The sequence below is a fragment of the Trichoderma ghanense genome (assembly GCF_004382785.1).
Source record: "Trichoderma ghanense strain CCMA-1212 chromosome Unknown scaffold_16, whole genome shotgun sequence".
NCBI lineage: Eukaryota > Fungi > Ascomycota > Sordariomycetes > Hypocreales > Hypocreaceae > Trichoderma > Trichoderma ghanense.
The window spans coordinates 1-27,588 of NW_027395679.1; the positions used below are offsets into that span (position 1 = coordinate 1).

At 47.5% G+C, this 27,588-nt stretch overlaps 7 protein-coding genes across 7 annotated transcripts; 6 read left to right on the top strand and 1 right to left on the bottom strand.

The window, feature by feature from the left end:
* Positions 1 to 2,808: 2,808 nt before the first annotated feature.
* Positions 2,809 to 3,162, top strand: CCMA1212_009264 (uncharacterized protein; the record flags this gene model as incomplete). Its single annotated transcript, XM_073706352.1, has 1 exon — positions 2,809 to 3,162. A coding segment is annotated over one exon (354 nt), but the record flags the coding sequence as incomplete, so codon positions are not given.
* A 3,109-nt stretch (positions 3,163 to 6,271) lies between these two features.
* CCMA1212_009265 (uncharacterized protein) lies at positions 6,272 to 8,163 on the top strand (the record flags this gene model as incomplete). The annotated part of the gene is made up of 2 exons (XM_073706353.1): positions 6,272 to 6,915; positions 6,963 to 8,163. The coding sequence occupies 2 exons, from the start codon at positions 6,272 to 6,274 to the stop codon at positions 8,161 to 8,163; spliced, it is 1,845 nt and encodes a 614-aa protein (XP_073555033.1).
* Positions 8,164 to 8,222: 59 nt separating this feature from the next.
* Positions 8,223 to 9,420, top strand: CCMA1212_009266 (uncharacterized protein; the record flags this gene model as incomplete). The annotated part of the gene is made up of 2 exons (XM_073706354.1): positions 8,223 to 8,550; positions 8,672 to 9,420. 2 exons carry the CDS (start codon positions 8,223 to 8,225, stop codon positions 9,418 to 9,420), a joined length of 1,077 nt encoding a protein of 358 aa, XP_073555032.1.
* Positions 9,421 to 10,204: 784 nt separating this feature from the next.
* Positions 10,205 to 10,972, top strand: CCMA1212_009267 (uncharacterized protein; the record flags this gene model as incomplete). Its single annotated transcript, XM_073706355.1, has 2 exons — positions 10,205 to 10,246; positions 10,469 to 10,972. The coding sequence occupies 2 exons, from the start codon at positions 10,205 to 10,207 to the stop codon at positions 10,970 to 10,972; spliced, it is 546 nt and encodes a 181-aa protein (XP_073555031.1).
* A 1,265-nt stretch (positions 10,973 to 12,237) lies between these two features.
* Positions 12,238 to 21,735, top strand: CCMA1212_009268 (uncharacterized protein; the record flags this gene model as incomplete). The annotated part of the gene is made up of 3 exons (XM_073706356.1): positions 12,238 to 12,535; positions 12,605 to 20,377; positions 20,435 to 21,735. 3 exons carry the CDS (start codon positions 12,238 to 12,240, stop codon positions 21,733 to 21,735), a joined length of 9,372 nt encoding a protein of 3,123 aa, XP_073555111.1.
* A 1,078-nt stretch (positions 21,736 to 22,813) lies between these two features.
* On the bottom strand, positions 22,814 to 24,332 carry CCMA1212_009269 (Bikaverin cluster transcription factor bik5; the record flags this gene model as incomplete). Its single annotated transcript, XM_073706357.1, has 2 exons — positions 22,814 to 24,223; positions 24,273 to 24,332. 2 exons carry the CDS (start codon positions 24,330 to 24,332, stop codon positions 22,814 to 22,816), a joined length of 1,470 nt encoding a protein of 489 aa, XP_073555110.1.
* Positions 24,333 to 25,922: 1,590 nt separating this feature from the next.
* CCMA1212_009270 (uncharacterized protein) lies at positions 25,923 to 26,999 on the top strand (the record flags this gene model as incomplete). The annotated part of the gene is made up of 1 exon (XM_073706358.1): positions 25,923 to 26,999. One exon carries the CDS (start codon positions 25,923 to 25,925, stop codon positions 26,997 to 26,999), a length of 1,077 nt encoding a protein of 358 aa, XP_073555057.1.
* Positions 27,000 to 27,588: the final 589 nt, after the last annotated feature.

Below are 27,588 nucleotides of genomic sequence, written 5' to 3' on the forward strand. Positions count from 1 at the left end.
AAAAACTATAATAACACTAAAAATATATAAAAACCTATTAAGAATCTAAAACACTTAAAGGCCCTGGTTAATAAGTTTTATTAACAGTTAAACTTATAAAGGTTAATAGTAAAAGATTTAACAGAAACTAATCCTAATTAATAAGGTTAATAAAAGAAGTTAAGATATTAGAATTTATTAGGTTAAGTATAGATATTTCTGCCTAGTGTATAGCCTCTGCTGCCTTATGCTCTGCTTTCTCTACCTGCTCTAACTCTTTTAAATTATTAATTTTACAGGCAATAGCCCTCTGTATTTTTTTAGCCTATTCCTTCTTTTATATATAAAGACGTTTAATATATGCACCTGCTTTAAGCTAGGCTTCTTTAGCCTTCTCTAGCTTAGAGTTAAAATTAGCTCCTTTATTAGCTATATAATAAAGTTAAGACGCTAATAGACTAAAAGCTTTATAGCTAGGCTGCTAGGAATAAACATAGCTTAAATAGTAAAGAGAATCAGTCTTAGATATAAAACACTAATAACTATATTTTTTATAGTATTTATAAGGTTTTATAATTAATAGCTTAAGTAAGATTAATTACTTTAAAGCTTATTACTAAGGTACTTAAGAAAATTTAGAATATTTACGCTTACTGCTAACTATTATAGTTAGTATAAAAAGAAAAGGATATATAAATAAGAGGACACTTATAAAGAAGTAGGGGACTTATAGGTTTTAATAAGGCAAGTAAAGGTCTTAAGGATAAGACTAATAGGAGGGGGATATTATATTATAACCTAACCTTATAGTTATAATAATAGGCCACCTTTAATAAGCAGCACTAGATAAATATTAAACTGTTTAGCTAATCAGGAACTACTTAATAAACTTAACTATTAAGTAAATTAAGGATAACTTAAAGAACTTAAGGATTAAGTATATTAAGGACTTTAAGATAACTAGATATATAAGTCACATTTATATTACTTATTTAAATAGTTTAAATAGCCAGTTATTAACACAGCACTGCATTTTAATATAGATTAAAACTTAGACATCTACTGCTTAATTAAAAAGCCTTACTATATAAATATCTATTACTGTTACTGCCTAAATACTAACCTAACCTCTCTGCCAACATAAACCTAAATAGCTCACCTGCTAAAGCCATCTATATAAACTAACAGTTTATCCCTTAGGAATCTATTCTATACTTAGGTCTAGGACCCCGGTTTATTATAATAGATATATTAGTGAAAATTATTATACATACCCAGATACTTATTATAATAATACAGCTGCTGATAAGTATACTTATTTATTAATGCGCTTTATATAATTAGCGCTCAGCCTGCATTCTAAGAAAGAGGGGCTAAATTAAGGATTCTACTCTAAGAAGAAGCTCCTTCAAATCAAGAGACTATATTAGCATCGCCCCAGCCGCATAATACTACTCTTTATAGAAGCGGCTGAAGCGCCTTAGATTAGTAGGCAACAGCTGCCAGCGCCTCTTTTTAGCTTAGCGCAAATTCAGATTTCAGCTCGATATCGTCCTGCGTGTAATTTCTAGGCATCCGAGGGCTTGTGAGCGCTATCATAGTGGCATCGTTAAGACATTAACTCGGCAAAATAACAACATATTCCGCCAATCGTTAAAGTTTTTAGCATCCTTAATTCAAATATCGTCGATTCTGCCTCTGATTGGTTTCCAGGAAGCGGCGACTCATGAATTGTAATATGCAAACCATTGGCGCTCGCCAAGTACAGTAGGATACGGGTGCCCTTAGTAATTTTCGTGACGGCGACGAGGCCACGACCCTTGTTCGGGATATCCTGAAGGGTGTATAAGTAGCTAGGCGAACTAGGAAACGTTATAAGTCACTGGAGTTGTCGGATTGATAGCTGCAATTGCGATCTATTGCCTGCCTCGTGGTGTAATGAGTATGCAACTAAACTTTAATTAGTAAGACGTGAGACGTGAATAACACCCAGCTCGCGGCTTTCCGCCAGCAGCCATCAAATCCCAATGTAATGCCTGGGATTGAGACAGCTGAGACAGCGCCACCTCCTAAGAGGCTTAAAATTGCAGGTCATAGAGACAAAGCCATAGAGCACTACTGTGATTGGCACTGCAAACAGGTGGACGATCCCGGTTAGAAAAAGAGTTCCATGCCATTGCTAAGCTTACATTCTAAGCGCGTCTTCCTCTTGATTGGCTGTTTGAAGCACATAAAGAGGAAACCAAATTTTTCGTTTCTCATAAGATACCACGAGGCATAGCACATCAGTGGGTAAGCATGGTAGACTAATGTAAAGAATTAGAAGAAGAAAAGTAAATATACTTATCAGTGAGATTAGCGGCAGTTTTGAATAGGTTCTAGAATTATATATATATATAGAGATAGGATAATCCTCCTCATAGCTTCTTTACTAAATACTTTCCTATAGTATTTAACCTTCATGATAAGACATTGTGAAAATTTCGCTAATGGAATTGCGTAGTCACAGCTCCGATTTTTCTCTTTATTACGTCGTATTAATATAGGTCTATCCGCATTTGTTAACTGTGCAGGAATGGCTCTTACTATAATTTTAAAATTATTCCACTGCATTTAAAGTTATTAATGCTTGCGGTTAACACTGCAGCTATATTACAGCCATATATCTCCAAAGTCCTCTAAGCATTATGTTTAACTATTCGTCTCTCTTAAAGCAATATCTTGCCATAGTAGTTCAGCATAGTATATAACTATAACCTATATTATCCACGACGAATCTAAGCTTACCCGAAGTAGGTACAGATCTATATAAATTTTGACGACGGAACTCCGGAGGAGCCTCCTACCTGCTTTCAATACGGAGGACTGAGTGAGAGACATATAACTCGCTCATCAAATCGGAACGGAAACGCAGGACGTCCGTATTATAAGTGCAGCTGTTGCAGGAAGTTCCTTGTATTTGCCGATAATCGAGGGAATGACCCTAACAATCCAACATGCAACTGCGGAGTTCCCAGCAAGAGACAGGTGGCGAGTCGCGAGAAGGGACGCAAGATACACTATATATGCAGGCTGGGCAAATGCAACTTTTATAATGTCTGCCTAAGCGCAATCGAAGGCGGTATAGCGACAGTAGAAAGAGATAATCTTGTATCACTCCTAGCTATGCTCCGCATTATCTAATATATGGACTTTCCCTGATTCACAAAGTAAATGAGTTTTCTCAAGTGTACTGATATCACTGCGGATACTCTATTATAATGCCTGAATGGCGAAAATGACCGTCTGCACTTTCTCGTTTCGCACCCACCTGGCCTATGCACTATTTGAGGAAGTGACTAAAGGGCTGCCCTTTGGTATCGCGAGTGTACCACTCTTTCCTTATAAAACCCTTGACCTTATCGAAGTGTTCTTCTATAGGACTCAAATCAGGCGAACATGGTGGGAGGAAGATAATCTCAACCCCGACGGCAGAACAAAGCTCCCTGAGCTTCCATTGTCTATGAAACCTCGCATTATCCATTACTAGAACGGACTTGGGCTGCGGAAACGTTCCACAGTGACAAAGCAGCTGCCTAATAAAATCCTCAAATATAACGTAGTCCGTCGAGCCTCTGAAAAACACAAGATAATACAATTCTATCCTGGGCGTAAGCTGAGATAATCTGATGCCTGGCCTCACGTTTAAACTCTGAGACATGTACTGGCGTAGTTCCTATAGGAGCCATCCTTTCCGTCGTTAAGCTGTTAAAGAATCACATCCAGACTTATTAATAAAGGCTAAATAATATGACTTATACTTTGAAAGCTTATAGTGATACAGATGTTGCAGTACTGAATTTCTTTGCTTCGCGACGCGACGTGTTATCTTTTTCAACTATCTAATTAATTGCATAGTCCGGGTGACGCTGCTAACTGATACCTCTACGTCAAATTCATCTCGGAGATATAATGCTATTTCTTTACAGTCTATATATGATTTATCTTTTAACTAGTCTCGCAGTGCATTTCGCATACATGTAGTAATACTTGAATGACGGCCGGTTTTATTTAGCGGTAGTCGCGTGGCTCTGAACCGGCGTATGTTTAAGCGGATTTGACAAAGAGTGCGCTCGCTGCACTCAACCTTCTTAGCTATCTTACGAGTCGACTTCTGGGTGAGAAGTAAAGGCTGAATCTGTTTATATTTAGTGGTGGTTAGCTGCCGTGCCATTAGTATGCTTCATAACCAGCCTTTCTTAGATCTGCGTTAAAGGACCTGGAAATAACTATAATGGTAGCAAGAACATAAGAGGCTATATAATGGAGGGTAGGGTAGTGGGGCGGAGGGGTTGTGTTCCTGCAGCAGATTATAAAGTGAGAACCCGTCTCTAGGCTTCGGGTTAAAATAAGAAGAAAAAGTAAAAGTATAGCTACTACCTATATAAAATTTATTACTGCTAGGCACTAACTTAGTCGTCTTCTGGTGTAAGTGCACGCTAAATTCTTCGCCCGGACAAAGAATTTATCGCGGCCGGGCACCGACTTGGTCGTCTTTCAAGGTCAGGCCACGCCAAATTCTTCGCTCGGACGAAGAATTCGTCGCTGCCGGGCACTGATTTAGTCGCCCTTCGCGCTCCAGCCATGCTAAAATCCTCGCCTTATGTAGGTTAGCCACAGCACGCCGTGTATAAGTAGGTCCTGATCTCCCACTTAGATAGATACTCTAAGTTACCCTTTATCAGTCCCATATGCCCTACACTTATTAGACTAGCTAAAGATAAAGCAATCTTAGCCAGCTAGCTAAGGCCTGCGAAAAGGCAACGCGAGAACTGCGTCCCCCCCTCTTAGCCTAACGTTAAGGACCACGCTGCTAAAATTAACGAGCCTCGGGGCCGATAGTGAAGCTGTTGTCCAGATCGTCAAATGTGTCCTCCTGCTGAGGAAGTAAAGGCCGCCTCATGCTGGCGATCCTGTTCTCGTTCTCGCGGCGAGACATGGCTGAGTATCTCCAGCGTCCTGCTTGGTGTAATCTGCTTGCAAATAGTAATTTAGGCACGCAAAGTGGCCTTGGTAGGGACAAGTAGAATGGTCTAGTTCTTATGAGCTGATGTGATGAGAGACGCGGATTGTGCGCCTATTTGGAGCACACAAAAGAAAAATAACGGCGGCAATATAATAATCAGTTGCTTAAGACAGGCAGGTATACTAGCCCGAAGAGATGGCTGAAGCAGTTCAAATTCTTTCAATTCAGCTTGCGACTTTAAGGTGGTGCCTCCGTCGCCCATGTGAGAAGGAACTCGCTAGTACGGGCAGCCGGCCCACCAGAATCAGGGAACCTCAACATGTACCAAATTAATATCACAATTATCAATAGGCTTGTTCCCATATTAGCATATCACCATGCTAGATTCAGGTCAGCGTGCATCTGCTGAGTGGTGTCAGTAGTCGAAGTGACTCCGGTTCTGCCGTTGCCGCAAGGCCTGTCCCAGCCAGCCTCTTGCAGCCGCTATCGAATCAAACGAGACCTATCATACGAGGACGGCAATATACGGTCACTCTGAAGGACGGGGAAGATCACGATCTATGGAGCTAGCTTGCGCGTTGCTGTGTGGTGTGACAATCTAACCCCCCTTCCCATTTTTCTCCCTGCAAGAGGCGCAGCGGCAGACGTCTTCGATTGTATTGAGCCTCCTGTCAGGTTCTTCAAGGCACCGTTAAGGCTTTTGCTGGTGACTGGCGAGGCGGGATATGGAGAAGAGGAGATGACCTCCGACCTGGTCGAGCGTTTGCAGTTGGCTCTCCCAGTAGATGCAAAGTTACTGCGCGCATCATTCGGTAGGCTTCCAACTTTTCATAAGTTGGCATTCCTCGTTGTACTAATCAATTCGTAGCATCTTCACAAGGTTCGGGTAGTAGCACGATATGTTTTATCAAGTCTTTGCTGCGTCAGCTCCTGGATCAATCTGTCGGTGATATAGACTTCCTTTCTGCCATCAACGACGTTTCGAAGCGCTGTGAGCACGAGACTGTGGCTCGCTCCGAAGATCTGCTCGGGGAACTACTAGCAGACCAATTTCCAAAGTTGGCGTAAACGTTGCCATCGTCGTTGATGGAATCTTCTCCGACGGCAGTGCTTGTACCGGACATCAGCTCCTCACGAAACTACGAGAGCTGACGTCGAAATGCGTTAGTGGCAGATGTCTAGCCTTGACTGACCCAGACGCTGCCAATGTCACCTCAGGGGCCCAAATCTACGCTCTTTCGCGGACTGACATTTGTCGAAACGGCTCGCTTGTTTCTACAGGGCGCAATGGCAGCGTCAGCAACACTCTCTGTCCTGTCGGCTCATATCCGCCAGGAACTCCTGCGACACATTGCCGAAAGACAGTGGACCTCTCTGCTGGAAGTTAAACTCATACTGCGCCTTCTGGAGTCAGAGCAGGATCTCGCACACATGCCGGATATCGTCTGCAAGACGCCAAAGACAGCCCAGGGCATGCTCGACCATGTCATCCCCAAGATAGACTTTAAGAATCCGGACTTGCAGACATTATTGTCTTGGCTCTTGGTCAGTAAGCGACCCGTCGAGGTGCTAGAGCTCGAGAAGCAAGGATCAGTCGCTATTAGCAACTGGCTTCGAAGGTTTCGGTCAGGACGCGCGGTCAGCTCAAACTCGTTTTTGGCTCGCATCGTCACTTTACGCAACGGATGTGTTCAGTTTGTCGACGCATTGGTCAAAGCCAGGATACAGTATATGTCCCTGCACGGAAAGATCCCTCTATCCCTTCATCTTTCTCATCGCCAAGTGGCTCTCGACTGTCTGAAACACATCCGTGAGAGCTTCGAACAGAACAAGGTCGGCCTTGTTTTCCAGGATCCTTCTCGAAGCAAGTGGGCAGCTGCTTCCTCGTACACTGATTTCGACAACCTCTTAGTCTACTCTTTGAAGAACTGGTATGACCATTACGAAAAGTCGTTGACCTCCTCCGAAAAACTCTCAGTCATGTGCCAGCCGAAATGTCTTCCATCATACCCGACTCGTTTGTTATGTCGCTGGCAGAATGGTACTACCTTCGAGCCGAGCACCCGGGCTATTCTAGGTTGGATAACGCTTTGTCCAAGACCCTTGCTCTGCGAAGGGCCTTGTTTGGCTCCCACGCTCCATCTGTGATTCGGACCATGATCAACCTGGCGCATTGCGAAAAGACACGGGGATCTACCCAGCAGCAAATTAGTCTGGAGAGGCTCATCGAAGCCTTTGAAGGCACTGTCGCAATGTACGGAGATCCTAGCCCTCAAGCCACCTCTGGAGCCAATTACATATTCTTTGTCCTGGGTCCCCAGAGTCTCCTACCATCACGTGGAGACAAGGTCTGCAAGTACCTCTGGAGCGTCCACAGGCAGGAGTTGGGAGACAGCCATGACGAGACCCTTTCCGTTGCCCATCGTCTTGCATACCTGTACAAATCTGAGATGCGATTCTCAGAAGCTGCCGACGACTTACACGACATGCATGAAGCGTGCTGTCGCACAAGGGGGCTGTTTGCCAGCCAGACTATTGAGCTCTTCCACCTGCTGATCGATGCCTTGGAGCATAGCGATAGCATGAGCGATGCCCAGAAGTTTTGTCAGGACGTCTTTGACGCTGCGCCGGTCTTGGAAGCGTGGAATGAGGCTACACTATCCGCGGTGTGCCGCATTGTCCAGCATTACCAAGATAGAGGCATGACTGACATTTCCAAAGCCAAGCTTCATCAGCTTTGGGTTCTCCTCCAGGGACAGTTCAAGAAACTTAGTAGCCAGAAGGATCTTTTTGTAGCCTTCACTCTTATTTCTTCGCAGCTGGCTGATAAACTCCGAGAGCTATCTCCGGAGTGCGAGGCTACCTCCATCCTCAAGGGATTTTGGCTCTTAGCGCACAACTACATGACTACAGATCGCCAACCAGTCATGGCCTCGCTGATCCAACTGCGAGAAATATCTCAGTTGCTCCTTCGACTCGATCCGCATCAGGAAGCGCCTGGTATCCTTCGCGTTCTTGATGACATCCATCAATCGCATTCGAATGATCTCTCCAGGGAGATACTTCAAGTTTATTCTGCACTAATTGCCTGCTACAAGGGTGTCGAGAATCCGCTTGGGGATTTCCTCTGGTTGAACATTGGACAACATTCTACTGGCCAAGGACAGGATCGGAACTGATACTGTCATTTCTGTATAGAGACCTCGCCGTCTTGCATCGCTTAAAGGAACAACAAACGATGGCCATCAGCATCTGCCGCAAGTCTCTTGACAGACTTTGGCCACAAGTCCTCTCATCTGATGGAGAGAACTTCCGCCTCCCTGAATACTACGCTCGCGAATGTATTCAGATGGTTGTGATCATGACCCAGATGTACACATTGACCAACGAAGAGCAACAGGCAAGAAGTCTACTAAGTTCCGTCATTCGGTGCTGCAGGCAGCACATACTCCGATGGGACGTATCGAGCGAGGACACTGCCAATGCTCTCTCCTTTCGTCTGGAAGAGGCAGAGCTGCACTTAGAGGCTCTCCAGTTCTGGAAAGCCATCCTTGGCGAGTGCAAAGGTCACTTGAGTCGTACTCAACACTTCACGTTACAGGTTGCGGCGGCCATTGCACGCTTGAGCCTTGCAGCTTAATATTTGCATCGATGATGACGACGATGTGTGCGGAGCCCTCGAAACAGGGCCAGACGAAGATGATTTCGAGTCCATCTCCATGCTAATTGAGGATCTCCTCGCTCTCTGCAAAAGCAGTCGCTCTCGGAGAAAGGAGCGTGAGCCAGACGTGTTGAGGTGGTATGAGCACTTGTGGTCGTACTACATCGATCTTCGTCACGATTTGACAATGGATACTGCTCGTGGCTTCGAAATCTTCCAAGAATACACGGTATTGGTCTCTATGAGCAACATATCTGTGGCCATTCGTCAGGCCAGAAAGCTGAGGGCCATCTGCTTGGCGGACTTTGGTAGACAGGACGCTTGGTACCTCAAAGCATCTTTGGAACTTACCAAGCTTTTGGAGATGGATGATACCACCGTCCGGGAGGCTGTAGGTATCTACGACGACATCAACGAGATTTGTCTCGGATTCTCCACTACTGATGAGGCTATTTTACCAATCCTTCCCGTAGCGCAGGAGCGTCTTGGTGTTTTGGTGTCTAGCAAGCCGGTCCTGCATGACAGGGCGGAGCACATTCTTGTCAAGGCATGGAAGCAGGCCCACAAGAAACACGGCCACGCTCACGAGCGTTATATTGCCTGCTTGCAGAAGCTCCTCCACTTTTGGGCCTCTCTTGCGGATGCAGGCTCTGAGGAAAAGGCCGAAGAGGCTCTGAAGGAGGCTGTTCTGGGCGTCATGAACAAGGAGAGGGATCCTCGAAAGCTCTTCCACTCCGCTGAGAGCTTCTTTGGCATGTACCAATATTTCGCTTGACGTTTGAGGATTTGGCCTTCCTTAGATCCATAAATGCCTAGATATCTGGGCTAGAGAGCAGCAAGAATAAGGGATGGTGTGGACAGGCCTACATGACCCAGGAAGCAGAGCTGTCAGGGTTATACAACCGGAAATGTCTCATTCTGTTGTATTCTCTGGAGCTCCTGTTTCACCGCAAGGATCACGATAGCCTCTTTGCTGAGATATTGACACGTGTTGTGTCTGAAACAGCTCTCTATGAAGCATGGCTGCGAGCTTGTCTCAAAGGTGACCGCTTGGATGATATTTTGGCTTCAGGAACTCATTTGATGCAACACCTTGAACTGTACAAACTTCATTCAGAGGCTCACGAGGTCCTGGATGAGTTTTGGACCCTATTTTGCCAGTCTCTCGGGAGACCTGAAAGAGAGGGAGACTCTACTTATCAGCTTTTCCTTGGCTATCGTCGCCGCAAGCCAAGATGAAACAATATCGATGGCACTCTTAGAGACGCTCGTTGCCACAGTATAAGAGTTAGCTGACTCTGCCAACCGTCAAGCTTGCCTACTGCTGTCTTAGTGGATTTATGGCCACGCATAGGCATATGGCGATCTTAATGACAGTTCTGCTGCTCTGACATCGCTTAAGCTCTCTATAATTCTCCACTCCTTTTCGGAAATAGAGACGTTTATCGGGCTAAGTCGCAGTATTGAAGAAGTTACGATTGGTGTATTAGCAATGAGCTATACTTCTGATATTGACCTAAGTGTTATGAGTAATGAGTATTAGCCACCTTTCCTTTATTATGAGTATTGCTGGCAGACAGAAGAACTATGAGACGCTTAAGGTGAGAAAGCTTCCTTGACTGAACTTTCTTAAATTTCTTTCTTGCTCACTATGATGCTAGAAAATCCTAGAACTGTTGTGGACGTCTTAAAATAACTACGATGTTAACCTCGGCTCCAACAACACAATTTCTATTGGAAAGCGTCTAGCGGAAGTCCATTTTGCCTGAGGTGAACATGCCGCAGCCTTTGATCTCCTCGAGGATATTGCATACAAACTCAAGGGCGTTTACGGCGTGAACCACCCCATGGCGCTACACTGCCAGAAGCTCCTCGCTTCCATGCATGACAGCCTAGGACAGCGCAAGCCCGCTATCGACGTCAGGTCGACCATGTTAAGAGATGCGCTATGGGGGAGAGAGGACCGCGACTTGGACGAGGCCCATGCAGGTGAGCAGCTCGACGACAGTATTGCGTTCTACCTTGAACAACTGCGCTCTTTGAGGTGCGGATATGCTTCTACTGCGGAAGACGACTACACGTGGCATTTGGAGCAGAACATGGAGTACTTAGAAGAGATTGTTGGGCGAGTGAAGGGCTTGATGAAAGATTGCGAGATGAACCATGAGACTGGAGATGTGTTGGATCTTGGCGCGTGGAAGGTTATGGATCGGTCTGACATTGGCGACGATGCGTTGGACGCTTGGTGTGCGCCTAAGGGTTGGAGGGTAGAGATGGAGATAGAGGAGGATGGATGGGATAGTGCGTGGTCTGCTACTGATATTTGAGTGTGTGTTCTATATTTTCGCTTTCCTAACATAATTTAATACAGCCACGACTGCAGTATTCGTGACCCATGCATTTGCCAATAAACTATGGGCCTTTTATCGAGGGATGTAGGCTCCAGATACGGAGCTAGTCGGGGAATCTCAATCGTGGAGTGGTAGTGGTTATGATATGATGCTAGGTATTCTATTAAGCTCTAGGTTGCGCAAATTCATTTGGCTAAAGGGAATCCTATCTGTTAGAAGTACTGCCACTCTCAATAGTTACGAGAATATTTGCAGCTGCTCCATCTCCTGAACTTGAGAAGCGGGCGCAGAAGAATAGCATGCCATGCTGTATTTCGCGAGTACAGCCAACGTCTATGTATATAGCGTGCTTGTCGCTTTTGGGTCGGGTCTCACTGCCCAGGCCCAATCCCAACACGCCAGTCAAGGTAGCCATAGACGCGCGATACGATCAGTAAATGGCTCAGATGGGTATAACTGCCTATGCTCCAGCCATTCCCGGCACAGGATTCCTCATTTCTGTGATTGGAAACCTCGGTCGCACTTCGGAGGGTCAGGGCTTTACAGATAACCAACTGCATGATGCCGTCTCGGGTACGCAAAGCCAGTTCATTGCAAACGCAAGCCCACCTGTAAGAGGATTGGCATAAATAGACTGTGAAATTCTACTAACTGTCGCCGAGTCACTCTACCTATTTCTTCATTATTTATGACTGTAGGGAAGCTATTAACGAAGCTGCGGCTACTGGATTTTGAGCTCTAGGGGGCCCGTGATTCAACGTATTTCAGTCATAGCCCAATAGCGAAATGGCATTAAGTAACATGCACATTAGATAAAAGAACCAAGGCTATGCAGTTGCCTATATCTTCTCTTTCCTATGTTATTAGTTTTAACAATACGTTACCTGTTGCGGGGTAAGGTTGAATGATAGGTGGCCAGCAAGCCGCGAGGCTTCTGAGAAGGATGTGTTGGGCCGTGAACCAACAAGTCTACGGCTGCGTACCATTGAGTTATTATTTTGCACCTATCGAGTGGAATCAGCCTGGCTGTCGGCCTCCCACATCAGTCTATGTTCTGCTACTACATTGCCGTGACTTGACAAAAGAGCAGCCTGGATTCGACTTATATCTACCTGCCAGGCGTCCTTCAGATAAATGGATTTCCATAACCTCATCTGCTTCTGCCACTTTGATCTTATCTGCGTCTTAATCGCGTTGTGAAATCACGGCATATTTTGTCAGTATACTCTCAACTCGCCAGCATGCGTACAGGGTCATCCAATGTGCTGAGCGCACGAACGCTCGAGTACCTTTTTCACCACATTTTCTTGCCTCCCAAACTACCTGGCGGAGATGATACGTCCGTTGGGGACGAGACCGTACTGATCAACTATGTACTCCAGACCCTGTCAGAGTACTTACAAGGAACGGAGCTCAGCTGCCATCGAGCTATCATGGCCGCAACGTCAATGATGGATAATATGAAAGCTGGAAGGGATGACAAGGGATTTGTCAGAGAAGGCACATTGCCGGATATTCTGACAAGGATCCTTTCGCCTGGTTCGTTTTTCTTTCTACTCTAGCTTCGCGATGTTAACAATACTAACGAATACGCTGCACGCGTGACAGACACTGCTGCGCCATTCCACATCAGGGTGCAGAATGCGGGAGTATTGCTTCGACGCGACAAAGATGTGGCCATATTCGAGCTGTTTGAGCTGTCTCCCACCAACCAAGCTGTCTATGCAACTAAAGGACGCCTCATTCGCCACTTTCCGGCCACTGCGATTAGCGTTCCGCTGGATACATTCACCAATGCATCCTTCCAGAAAGTCCTAGCCAAGACCATGGCAAAGATGAGTGATGAGGCAGTTCAAGAGACCATTCCAAAGGCACGAAAGGCGATGCAAGACCATGACGAATCACGGGAAACCAACGACCCGCGAATTGTCACGGAGTTGTTGAGCAGCTTCCTCCAGGGAGCAGGGCATCCAACTGCCGTTCCTGGAGTGAGTAAGAATACTAGGGAAGATGTTATTTGGAGGGGAAGCAAGCTTCCTTGGAGACGATCTCCCGTTTGGCTCCTCATCCGCTGTTCTCTTCATTTAACCATGAATCGCATGGCTGTCGGCTCAGAAGAGATCTACAAGTCCTTCATGGTTTTCCTGCTTAGCCGGCTGCTCAGAGATGCGACGAACCTGGATTCTGCAAGCGAGACTCTCAAAATCATGTCCACCAAAGTGTCTCGGCGACTTTTGAAGCTGCAACACCCAGTCCCTGGAACATGGCTGTCGACAGTCCATGATTCAGTATGTTTAGCCTCCCGTTTGATGAATGAGCGATGGCAATCGATCCGCAATTCTACTCAGCCAAATCTTGACCTGGAGGCTCTATCTACGCTTAATATGGCTCAAGATGTGTACATCAATCCCCAGGGATTGAATGACTTTATATCCTCCATATCGAAACGCGGTACCCTGAGCAAGGCGTCATCTTTCTGTCCAGCCTCAGATGTTTTTACATGTGATAAGACTATGCCATCTGTACCGACTTCTTTGGACGAAAATTCCGTCCCATTCGTTCTCGCCATGGTTGAGTTATGGGTGGCCGAACACCTCGATGAGTGGCTTGAGAATCATCTCCATGACAGCTCATCTTGTCTCAACATCTGCAGTTTGATGTACCGCTATCACCAATTGGCCAAACCTTGGTATAGCGGTCGACCGGAAGGGACATCCAGAATGGTTCTCGTCTGCCTCGAGCTTTGGATTGCAGTTGATAAAGTTGCAACGAATGCCCTTCCTCTACTGAAAGAATACGAGCACGAAATTCCCCTCGAAGTACTCCAGGCGCTGCTGCTTGGATTTCGAGAAGATATGGAGAGGCTGCATCGTGCCGAGACTTATCTCCAACATCGACGAGATAACGCCCGATCATTTCGTAAACCATCGATCTTTGTCTCCTATGGGTTGTCGAGGTCTTTCCCTGTGGAATACTTTACGAGTTCTTTGTTGCATCAGAGTCTCTTGAGAGACATTGAACTGTGGGCGCATACGCAAAGGGACCTTAAACGCGAAGAATTTCGAAGGCTTCATGCCACATACACCGAATTGATGCGACAAGTTGAGCAAGGGGCGTGCGACACATGGCAGCGCTGGGAGCATGGAATCCCATATTCCGAACACCATCCATACTGCTCTCGATGCGGGCTGAAATCACGCGCCATGAATCTCTCGATACAAGTGCACGAGTGGCCACTCTCAAGCAAGCCTTTAGAAGCCCAGGCAACAGTTTTTGAACTAGCCCTTCCCGAGCACTTTGGTGAATGGCGTGATGCGACAGTCTTCATCATTGATGACCTGCTTCAAAGCGACCCTCAATCCACTGAGGAGTCGGAAACACCCAATCCTCTGCGGTCTTATTCTGCTCTTTCCAGCTTCTTCCAGACAGACCCCGGCCTACGAGTACATCTTCTATCAGACACGAAGCCCCACGTCAATACTCACCGACGCGATAGAGCTATTGGCACCAGTTCAGAAGCAGATGTCTGCGTTAATAACGGACTCCAACTCCGATATTTCGACAATCGTCGGCAGAGTTTTCTTGACCGGTTCACTACAACTGTTCGGCTACCTGAAATTTGTACATTTCAACTGAGCTCGAAGTCCGTGCAGATGACTAGATTCCTCATCCACACGCACGTAAATCCAGCTGGTGAGACTCCAAATGCTGTGATAGCATCTCAATCTCTTTGTCCGGACCATATGACCTTGGGCGAGTTCAAAGCTTTGGCTACGGTTCGATATGGGTATCGTATCCATTGGATGAGCGTACTCACTCAGCTCGCAATGCCTGAGGTTGATTTCAATAAACCTGAGACGGCACTTTTCTTCCTTCAACTCAGCCTTCAGGTTGGCCCCATGGAAGCTGGGACAGTTGAAAGGTGCGCGCACACACGCTTGTCGGATCCGGAATTTGGTCGCGAACTACTCGAGCACCTTCAAGGTTCCGTTTCACGCATTAGAGAAAATTGGCAGTCGAACATTTCGCTATGGATCGTTGTCTTTCTCGCTGCTCGCCTCGTGACGATGACTACGCAAAGTCTGAAAGAGCAAGCTCTTGGCCTTTTGACTGAGTGCAGAGCAATTACTCTTCAGTGGCTGGAGAAGCTGCAGGCTAGAGCCCATGAGTCTAAAGATGAAGACCAAAGGATTCAATTCCTACGACTTGCCCTTCGAGTGTCTCTCATATGTGTGGAAACATTCAATCTAGACGATGACTCTTTGTCTAAAACCTTGCTCGATCCCAGGCAGGCGGCACTATTGCTAGAAGCGTCTATCAACATCTATAACAACATCGGGCTTTTACACAAGGGGCCAGAGAAAGAAACCCCTGATGAGACAATGTACGACCGATGGACGTTCACACTGCACCGTGCACGCCGGATACTTGTGAGAGAGGTTCTCCTGAATAACAGCTCTTGTCTCGATATCAGCATCAGTCAATATTGGCCAGATTTTCGCCGCGACGCAGATTGGCACCTCGTTTCTTCCACTTGTAGTTGGCTTGAGACAGTGACTAGTGATAGGAAAGTCCACTTCAACATCCTCAGTGGATCGCTTTTGGTTGACGGAAGTCCCTTATCTCGCTTGCCTCGAGAGTATGAGGCCCATCATGATTTTCAAAGGGTGTTTGGGCGCTTTGTTCTTGATGTTATGCCAAGTACCGCTCAAGGAATGCGCTTCTGCGGCTGCAAGACCTTTGACGGCTACACTGTTCATTTTGGGATGGTGGGAGAGGCATCGGCAGACGAAGATGATCTGTTGATTCGTCTGGAAGATAGAACGATGCGTCTTCCCACTTTGGATCTTGTCCCATCTCGGATATTCAACCAATCAATGCCGCACGCGTTTGCAAAAAGCCACGTCCATTGGTATAACCATGCTACAAAAAGCATAGAGTTCTGTTCAACAAAAGATCCATGGAGACTTAGTCTCGATAACTGGACAATGACAGCGCATGGTGGCCTCTGGAAGCTCACCCGCTGTGAGAGGACATCACTCGTTGCTCCGGGCAGTGCATCTGCAGCTCTTTTAGCCACGGTATTTTCCCCTCTTGACTCTCTTCTGAACCTGCATATCTTATTCGACGCGGAGAGCAATACTTCTGCAATTGAGGTTCCAAGGCTGCAGCTCGAGTTCAGCCTGAAGCATGGAGAGTCAGTTATCCGATCACGGCAGTTCCGGGGAAAGCAGATTGATGCAAACCAGTCCATGGAGACACTGGTTGGGTTTGAGAGCAAGCTCATATTGCAGGACTCCCATAACAAGGACGACCGAATGGCAATCATCCCTGAGGGAGAGATCAGCATCAACAGAGATCATTCCACTGGGCATATGAGGGCGCGTGTCCAATACGGTACCGCTCATCGTGTGCAGCAGTATACGATTGACAGCCAGCTTCGACGCCTGATTGACAATGCTACTGTTCACAGCAAGCTATTTCTGGCTTACATACATGCGCTGACTTCGTATTGTATGCCCGATCCCTTCCTGAGTCGGACAGGAACAGAAGAGGCTCTGTCAATCCTGCAGTCGGCGTCAATTCGGTCCATCGACTATCTCACCGAAGACAGCATCCAGTTACTCCGGAATATTGCTGCTCTAACGCCCAGTCGCAAATTCTATCCAGAACATCTCAGATCCATGCAGACGGTGATTTGGCGTTCTGACTTGAGCTTCCTGACCCAAGATTCACGATTCTATAAGATTGTGAGCGGCATTGTGAATGGAATATCAGCCTTGAGCTTCCTGCATCCGCCGAATGCATCCAAGCTGGCCGAAACCACCAGGCGGATGGATATTGACGATTTTCTCATGGAACGGGAAATATACGCAAGCTCACGCTATCAAGTATCTCTCTGTGGCGCTGAAGATTATGGAACCATTCAGGGGATTCAGTACCATTCCAGAGATCAGGGGATGTCGTCTTGCGCGGCTCTTGCGAGCCAAATCGCAAAGAAAGTTCATGACGCCGTCGCCAATCTTCAACGCCATTCGGCTAATGATGCTTTTGTTGATACCATTTACCGACTCCTTTCACACCGAGATGGGACGCCCGCTGCTAGGACTGTTCCTTGCTCGTCGGAGATGGAATACGGAGGTCAATGGCTCCAAGAACCGCTGGAGTTTCTTTACAAATACTGGTGCAAGTTACACTTTGCATTTCAGGCGGACAAAGGGTGGTTGAATAAGTATCAGGCTATGATTTGGCTTACCACATTGGCTTATTCGACCAAATGCGACATAGATGTCCTCCAAAGCTTCGTCATGCTCTCCCTCACCGAGCACCTACCGGCAGCGCCTTTGCCCGAGAAGCCATTATACTACCTTGCAGAAGGCTATGAGTGCAAATCCGAAACATTGAGGAGCGTCCTTGAACACGCCTCGAGGAAATTCCATGATGGATGTCCGGAAAAGGCCATACGTCCCTCGTCGGGCGAAACCCAGATTGCCACGGCGCGTCGGCAGAGAGCAATGTTTGAGTCTAACAAAAGAGAATCGATATGCTCATTCGTTGCTGATCTCGTTGGACAGTGGCCTTGCTCGACGCCTGTACAACCACAGCAGAATCTACATCATACCTACATCAATGTATCGGAGGCAATGGTCGAGGTTCGAGCACACTGGCAGGTATGGTATGATAACTACCAATTCAGAGGTTATCTGCAAGAGTTTGGTCGCCGATTGAGTCACTGCCAGGTTGGGAACGTGGATACGTCACGCCGGCTGTCCTTGAGTTACCCAGGCCGGGCTGCTCGCCCTCATGGATATGTATCCGTTGATGACCTGTTCGCTAGACCTCCACCCATCATTCCAACCACAAAATCGTCCTTGGATTTAGTCACTCTATCCACCACGGCTGATGACGACATGGGAGACCACAAGCTGTGGGGAATCCTGCGGCATCTAAACCGGCGGGCAAAGTTTGACTTTGAGCGACAGTATCTTTCGGAGCTGGCGCGCAGTCTGACGGATCTTGAAAACTGCCGGGGGATGGCGTTGGACGGAAGTTCTATGTCAATGCGAGCAGTAATGTTTCAATTGCATTTGGATCAATGTGATATGCACGTTCGAGGCATATATGATGCATTGTTAGGTGCAATCTTGCAGGAGCAGGGTGAAAGGAATGCGATGGAGGAAACCGCTCGGATTGCTGGTTTCTGGCCAAGGCTCTCTCCAACATTCTTCCTTCGACAGCTTGGTCGGCATCGATGGTCGTCGCTTTCCGAACCCTGGAAGAAGGCTATTGTTGCATATGGAGTTGCAATCACCGCCCTTCAGCAGGCGCAGAGATTGGTGCAATTGGTTGACAAAGACGTTGACCTCCTTCGCGAAGTACAAAATCCAGGGCATAGTTGGGACCCGTATCAGTATCCTGAGTGGCTATTGTTGGAGTGCGAGAGCGGCATCATGATCCGGCATGTGCAACATCAAATTGCTGAGCAGATGATATCGCCTGACAACGATGAGAATGCCGTCATGCAGCTCAACATGGGTGAAGGAAAGTCTTCTGTTATTGTCCCTATTGTCGCAACTGCGCTCAGCAACGGCTCACGAATCGTTCGCGTCGTAGTTGCCAAGCCGCAGGCGAAGCAAATGCACCAAATGCTCGTATCGAAGCTTTCGGGTCTGATAGACCGCCCCATTTTTCGAATGCCGTTTTCTCGAGCAATTCGCATGGATCGAGATAAAGCTGCCGTGGTCGAAGAACTGGCCCGTCGGTCCATGAGAGAGGGCGGAGTCATGTTGGTACAGCCGGAACATCTCCTTTCTTTTCAGCTCATGGGCCTGGAATGCCTAATTGACGGGAAAGAGGCAGTCGGTCGTTGTTTGCTCAACGCCCAAAAACTGTTTGACGAGTCGTCAAGAGATATAGTCGATGAAAGTGATGAGAACTTCAGCGTCAAATTCGAGCTCATTTACACCATGGGGCTGCAGCAGAGCATTGAACATACCCCGGACCGCTGGGTGGTGAGTCAAGAGGTACTTGACAGATTCGCTTCAGTCTGCCTGGAGTTGAAAAGTTTCTTCCCTCGTTCGCTAGAGATTGATGAACTGCATCTGGGAAGATTCCCGAGGATACGAATACTGCGTCCCGATGCCGAGCGGGCCGTGCTCAGTCGTCTCGCACGCTCCATTTGTTGCACTGGGATCACTGGACTCTCCATTGCGCGGCAGCCCAAGCACATAAGAGATGCTGTATGTCGGTATATCACTCATGGCAACCCGACACCGGAGGAAATCAGTGCCGTTGAAGAAAGTGCATATTGGACGGATACTACAAGACATTACATCCTACTTCTCCGAGGCCTCTTTGCAGGCGGCATTCTGGCCTTTGCGTTTGGCCAGAAACGATGGAGAGTCGACTACGGCACAGACGCTAATCACGAGATAAAAACCCGACTGGCCGTGCCATTTCGAGCCAAAGACAATCCCACGCAACGGTCGGAATTCAGCCATCCGGACGTCGTCATACTGCTCACATGCCTGAGCTACTATTACAGCGGCCTTCAAGACGATGAACTTTTTGAGACACTTGATCATCTCATCAGATCTGACAATGCCGACCTCGAATACGGTGCTTGGGTCCGGACGGCACCACGCTTGCCTCGTGCATTTCAACTTCTAACGGGTGTCAATGTCCGTGATCGCGCGCAATGCATCGACAGCATCTTCCCAATGCTTCGCTATTCCAAAGGCGCCATCGACTACTTTCTTTTACGCTTGGTGTTTGCAAAAGAGTCCAGAGAATTTCCCCACAAGCTGTCTGCCTCAGGTTGGGACCTGGGCAAGAAGAAAGCCAATTCGACAACTGGTTTCAGTGGCACCAATGACTCGAGATATGTGCTCCCTCTGGCTGTCAGGCAACTTGATATTCCGGCACAGAACCACACGAATGCGTTGGTGCTAGAGTATCTGCTTCGCCCAGAAAACGGGATCAGGCTGATGTCGCAGGCGTCGAAAGGCGTTACCCTAGGGACGGACTCTCTTCTCGAAATGGTGTCGGAGATGGGACCGAGAGCACGCGTGATCCTCGACGTTGGCGCACAGATAATTGAGCTGGATAACCTGCAGTTTGCTCAAAGATGGCTTGATAGCAACCAAGACAAACTCACTGTTCAAGCTGTCGTCTTCTTCAATGATGCCGATGAGCTGACGGTAATCGATAGATCGGGCAAAACTGAGCCTCTTCAATTATCACCGTTTGCTTCACAGCTAGATCAGTGTCTGGTATTTCTCGACGAGGCTCATACCAGGGGCACAGATCTCCGCCTCCCTCCGGACTACCAGGCGGCGGTAACATTGGGCGCAAACCTGACAAAGGATAAGCTCGTGCAAGGTAAATTGCTGATAGTGTGGTGGCATTGGGTGGAACATCTGCTAACGCGTGTACTAGCTTGTATGAGAATGCGAAAACTCGGTAAAGGGCAGTCAGTGGTATTCTGCATTCCTCGAGAGATTGAGCAGAAGATCTTGATGCAGCGAGGTTCTGAGTCGTCAGAATCGGGAAAAATCACGGTGTCAGATGTGCTCTGTTGGACCATCTCCGAGACTTGGCTGGATCTACGACGAACTGTTCCGCTGTGGTTGACTCAAGGCGTCCGATTCTACGATCAGGTTGCCCTATGGGAACGGAACAGTGCTTTTGATAGCTCCTGCGATGACACAGTTTGGGCCAAACAGTTTCTCGAGGCTGAAGCCCAAAGTCTTGATTTCCGATATCGCCCACGAGCTGCCTTAGAATCGTCGCAGCTGGTTCAACGCGCCGGCCCAGAGATGATGGTTGAGTTCGAGAAGCGTTGTCAAGAATTTGGGCTGAAAGAACTTCACAGCTCCTCCCTGCAGGAAGAGCAGGAGAGAGAGCTTTCTCCCGAGACAGAAAGGGAACGAGAAGTTGAACCACCTCCGAAACTCGAACCTCGTGCGCATTCTTGTCATGATGACCTTGTGCATTTTGTCGAGCATGGAAAGTTTCCCACATGCTTTACCGCGTTCAGGCCAGCATTTTACGCACTCCGGGGGACTTCAGCTGCCGAGCATTTTGACATGAGCGACTATCCGAGCAGCATATGGGCAACCCAAGACTTTTGCGAAACGGTCATGATGAACGATACCCTCGATAATGTCACGGACCTCTTTCAGCGCCCCGTGCAATGGATTTTGACGAGTAGTGACGCAGATAATGTCATAGACCAAGTCGTCATCATCAGCCCTTGGGAGGCGCATCAACTACTTGGCAGGATCGAAACCTCCAAAATGGTCACATTGCATCTCTATGCCCCAAGAACGAATTTCGCATTCGAGCCGTTAGACAGGCTGACGCTGTACACAGTACCCCCGAGAGAGAGAAAGCCTACACTTCCGCAGCTCATGTTGGCTGAGCTGAACATATTTGCTGGCCAGCTGTATTTATCGTCGTTCCGTGAGTACGCAGATCTATGCGACATGCTTGGTCTGGCACGGGGTGTTCCAGGCGATGAAGTCGTTCTTGGGCCAGACGGCTTCATTCCACCTGGCATAGTTGTTGGCGATATCATCAACAAGTCGGCGTTCAAGAAGAGTCCAGTCCCGTTTCTTAAGGTGCTGATGAAGATACGACGCAACTGTGAGGCGATTGATAAGACGCATATGGGCAAGATTCTGAATGGTACATTGTTACTATCGGTAGACTTTGACGAAGGAAAGGCACTGTTGTAGTTTTGTTATTAGTAGATTGTTTCTCATTTTTCCGTCATAGATTGCGTTTGACATACCGCCTGTGGACTGATGCAATTCAACACAGACTGGGCATCCCAATAATTGCTGGTTTGCTCAGTTATTGGAAAGAAAATGTGACATGTTTACAATACCATTGTTAAGGTATCCTCATGTAATCACTGTTGCTGCCCTAATATGGCAAGACAATAGTACAGCCATTATTATCAACACCACCCAAGGCCAATAGCTTGTGCAGGCGAAAAGGAAATTCATGACCGGCCTTCCAATTATGAGCAACCTCAAGGAATAGGTTGTGATCCTTGTCGTCAACCTAACTGCCAACAACGGCTTGGAGACGGTTCTCTAAAGAGCTCCGTTACTAATCTCAAGCCCAGCGACAACAGTTTCACCCCGCAAGCTCCGACTTTAGTTAATGATAACAGACGCATGCTTTTACCAAGACCTCTTCAGCTGGTACTACTGCAGTATAAAACAAGTAGTGTGTGATAATGTGTGTATATTAATGGTACCTTTGGTATTTAAAATAGTTAGTTCAACTACCCGTTCGATCCATCTTCAATAGTCAACTGTTCGGAGTAGGCCTCAAATCACAGCCCGACGGAGATGAAGTCACCTCATGCAGAATTAGCAGACGCAACACGTTTTACCAAACACCTAGCTTTATATAAATTAGGGAGCTGGTGACGGCTGTGACGCAGATTTTCTAACACCTGACTTCCTATATTCTGAATGACAAGCTGGACGGGATGCTTCTGCAGCTCAAGGTTAATTAAGCTTCGGAATCCTAACTGCAGTGAGGCACTGCATACCTCCTCTCTGCATTCCCCTAATGCTAGTTGCTTCACTTTAACGGAATTTACTAATACAGCTATTACAGTAAAATCAAGTCTTTGAGTCTTGGCATGGATAGCTCTAAAGCATTAGCTATTAGTAATACTAGTAATATTTCAGTTATTATATATACTAGTATATGCCTAAAGAGCTCTCTTATAAAGTTTATATACTCCTTGTCTAAATAATATATATATATATATATATAAATATCTATATACTACGCCTAGCCTCTATAACTAAACAAGTTATAGAGACCTAAGTCCTCTAGGCTCTGAAAGTGAACTTCATCACCATTTGTATTTCCTGTCATTTCGAAACACCAAGGCGGGTAGCAGGCGTCTGACAGCATCTGCTCTGTATAAAGCACCTCTTCAAAGGTAAGGTCCTCGACTGCGTTAGAGGCTGTAGTATGGAGAGATTCCGTGGCTGCAGTCTCAGTTAGTGGGAGATTAGCCGGCAAATCTTCAGTCGATGGCGCTAAATACACGTCCAATAAGCCAGTCGATAATCCTGCTGCACCAGAAATTGGAACGCCGCTCTCTGATGTTTCAGATATCCTAGAAGAGCTTCCTGATTGATAGGGTCGTTTTTCGATCTGCTGCTCTCGGTGTTGACGAGCAGCAGTGACTATGCTGACAATAGACTGTCGAAGAGGGTTTTGTGTCATCATCGCTGGAGGAATGGCGTTCAGCGTCTGGACTGCGAGGATCCAGGCTTGTTCGGATGCCGGATCCCAGTTTTGCGTATGAAGATGAATGAGGACAATACTAACAGCGTACCACTGTTGAAAGTTCACCAGAGTCCAGCCCCATTGGCGCGTTGAATGCTGATCTCGCCATTGTCTCAGATCCTTGAGGATAGTCAGAGCAGTGAGAAAGGACTGTTCTCGGGAGTTCCTCTCATCACCTGATGCCCACTTCCCAAGTATATTTGTGTCCAGCACGATGATGCCCAGCTGGTCAAGTAAGATATTGAACAAGAAGTCCATAAAGGGTTGTACCGGCCGTTTTCGTTCGCAGTGTTCGAACACTTTGGTGCTTGCCCAATGTCGAGCTTGCTCTATTCTGCGCAAAGATTTGCGCTGCGCTGCTTGCTGCCTTTCTCCAGTATCCAGGAGCGCGGACATCAAAGAGAGCACATGGCTGTACAAGCGCCTCAGCTCACATGCCATAAGTGTGAAGCTTACGTCTGTGAAACCTTCTCGCGCCACTGGCTCCTTTTCCATGTTGACCTCGAGATCATAATCATTACAGTTTGTAGGCTCCTTCGTATCCAGCATGCTGTTGGTGATCATAATTTCGGGCGCATAACACTGGCTGATACGGGCGTCGAAGCAGCAGATGTGCCACCATAGCCTTCGCCTCATTTCTGCTTCAAAGCAGGACATGTTGGGGAAAGCAACTCCATCGCGGTGCAACCCTACGGACATCGCGGCTCTCACCAATATTCCAGACATCATCCAGACTGTCCGCATCCCGTACCGATGGCCTGAACTCTCCAGATATATCAGAGACGCTTGCGCAACGCACAACTCAGTCGTCTTGAGGATGCCGGCTTCCGACAGCGCTTTCTCTGTGCCCATCACGAAGTGTGCCAGAACGTCTTCCTTGGCATCGCAGAATTCCTTTTGCACCTAAGTCTTGTCAATACCGACAGAGTCTGCTGTCACGGAATACACTCACATCTACTTCGCTCATTGATACGACAGCAGCCAGAGAGATAGAATATAGCAGAGCTCGCATCCCCAGTGACGGCTTGTCAAACTCTCCTTTAGTTTATTGAATGACCTTGTCCATACTGGGGACGTGAAGAATCTTGATGAATGGATCTACATTCTCAACATACACTTGCCAAAGAAAAGGCATGAGACCTGGTGCCGGATGCAGCAATATGGAGTCAGGCGAGGCACTTTGGGCAAAAGGGAAAGGTATCGGATCAGGCTCTCCATCATGTACATTGGGGTTGTAGCCTAAGCTATTCGGGTTAATGACGTCGCTGGTTTCGAATGCTTGGCGGACGCTTCTGAGCTACATTAGGTGATAAGAAAATCGAATTTCCAGCATGTGGAAGCATGTTGAAATTGGTTATTATACCTCGCCATGAAGAGCAGCCTAAAAGCCGTTACTCGTATACAAGGTGCCGCCTTCATATATGTGTAGGCTACTAAATGTCTTGCTTAACTAATAGGAGAGGTCAGAGCATGAATTAGTAGTATTCGAACCGCTGGCAGCTGAGTTTGCTTTAGCTCTTGAGTTTAATCTGTCCTCGCCGAGAGTTGCATTGCCTAGATCAGCGTGGCGAGAGGTGTAGTTTTTATCTTAAGCCTTGAGTTTGTTTACTACACCCTCCAGCTGTCGAGTCTGCATGCGTCCGGTGACGGGATACGAGCACTCCAGGCCGGCTTTGGAGCAGAATGCGCAAGGGCTCTGTCTGTTGCAACGCGCTTTGCGCCTTCGGCAGTTGAAGCAACTCCAGGAGCTGACCACAGATCTTTCACCATCGCCGGACCTAGGCGCGCTGTTCCTCGGAGCTTCGGTCGCCATCTTGTTCGGTTTTCAAGCAGAGATGCGGTAACAAGTGAGGCCTATTGGGTCGATTGCATGTCCAAGTACCTACGCGGAAGTAATGAATGATGTTTGGATCACCTAGGCACGCCAGTTGTGGTGGAGAAGTTAGAATGCGGCTGGCCAGATGCGTGTTACTAAAAATGGAGGGTCAGAATGGTAGTGTAATGCACCAGAGAAACTTGATGGTCCGTAACTCTTGGTCTGAAGCGCGTGGTCTGAAGGCTTTGACGCCGCACGGCAACGCAACCCAGAAGCTTTATACTTTAGAGGGCAAGATTGACTGTCTGGAGTGGGGGCAACATGGTTCGCCAACAGCCAGTCTGGTCTTTATCGGTTGGAGTTTATTTATACAATGTCTCGTGGTCATACGTGATGCTCTACGTACCTGCTTTATATGAAGTAAAGGTATTGCTTATAAATCGCGGCTTCTTACGGGAGCGGTCCGATAAAATTGGGTCCCGTGACGAAGTTCCGTGGTCCGATGGTCCGGATCCTGGTCCGGCCGTTCGGCGCCGAGATAAAAGGTACGCCGTGGACGCGGCAGGCTGTGCGTTGAAAAGTACATTACGGGCATCGGATTTCTTCCAAGGTCGTTCGAGGCATACTCGGGCACACCAAGAAACGCCACCACTCTCTGGTAATTCAACCACACCGCAACGTGTCTTCCCTGAGACTCCCTTTGCATTCGTTCGGTCGCCCACCAAAGTTCCCCGGCAGGCCACCAGCCAGGAAACCCCAGAAAATCCACGCCCACTTCATCTCACTATGGGCGCCAAACCGCCTCTGGATATGTCTGGCCGGCGACGTACCGTGTTTGTAACGGGAGCAAACGGTTACATAGGTGCTGCCGTGTGCCGAGCGTTTGTCGGAGCCGGTTGGACAACTTTCGGCCTCGTTCGCAAGCCTGAGGCAGTTCAGGATCTGATGGCGGCTGAAGTCATACCAGTGGTGGGAACGTTCGATGACCTCAGATTCCTCGGCCCTGTTTATGAAAAGGCAACGGGTTTTGATGCTATCGTGAGCTGTACTGAGAACATCTCAGGATATGCAGATCACTTCAATCAAGTCATGGTGCTTGTCAAGGCATTGGCTGAGAGGAGCAAACAACAGGTTATTCGCTCCTTGGTTCTCTGGTCGTCTGGCTGCAAGGACTATGGAACGACGGAAACGCATGGGGCTTCCGCTCTTGCCCCGCACACTGAAGCATCCCCAACCAATCCTCCAGATATTCTCCGTCAGAGGACCGAAAACTGCCTTTGTATATTCGACCACACCGACCTTTTCGATGCTGTCCTTGTTCGGCCAACCAGTGTTTTTGGGCGCAGCAGTAGCTATTACGGAGCCATGCTGTCTTGGGTTGCAAACGAAGCGGCAGCAGGGTCCGGCACTCTCAAGATTCCGGCGAACCCTAACAGTATCATGCATGCGACCCATGTCGACGACTGCGGGTTGGCCTACCTCGCTGTTTCGGAGCAAGCCGATCGATCTGCAATTGCCGGGAAGATATTTAACATATCTGGTCACAGGTATGAGACAGCGCAGGAGGTGGGAGAGGCTCTGGCAAAGGAGTATGGGTTTGAGAGGGGCGTGGAATTTGTTTCCCCAGCTGATGCGCCTTCATCATTCCCAGAAGGCCTGCATTTTGTTTTCAATTTCAGCCAGTGGGTTAGCAGCGAGAGCATTCGCCAGATTACGGGATGGACCGACCTTCGCCCATTGTTCTCAGAGAACCTGAATGTTTATCGATGGGCTTATGAGGCAGCGCTCGCTCGAGGGGATATAAATATCACTGTTGTTGAGGGAAGGGTCGGTAGCAACTTCAGGCGACTTGGTTCTATGTGATGACAGATACCGGAACTTACCAAGGTTACTATCTCCCCGGTACCTATTTTCGAACCACGAGTACTAGCCTCATTTTACTTATCTTGACTTGTCGTAATGCTGTATATCTGCGCTTGACTTTAGTATAAGCATTGATTGATAGGCAAACCGCTAGGCTGAAGTGACTGCAGCAGCTTGTTTACCTATAGCGTGGTATTATTAGGTACTTTGGTCTTCTCTGCTAACACTATGCACAAGATAGCAAAATTCTCTTTACTTCAATACGGCTTTCTCTCCTAGTTACAGAGCCAGAGCCACAACTAATAGCTGCAACCGGTTCTAGTCGAAAGTGTGAAGTCAGCTTACACTATTGCCACCCTTTAGCTAGGAAACGAAACTACAAGCAATAACTTATAGTGCTATGAATGGAAGCGCATTGACTTTCCCGCTTTCCTAGAAGCATTATTAACTAGAGCCAAAGCTTTGCTTGCTTCTCACTCCGTAGTGGCTGACGTCAGACTTGCTGAATCTATTATATAAATAGGTAGGTATCTATCGATCAAGTTGTTTCCTGTCGGTTAACTAATCTTCTTTACACACTACTTCTCGA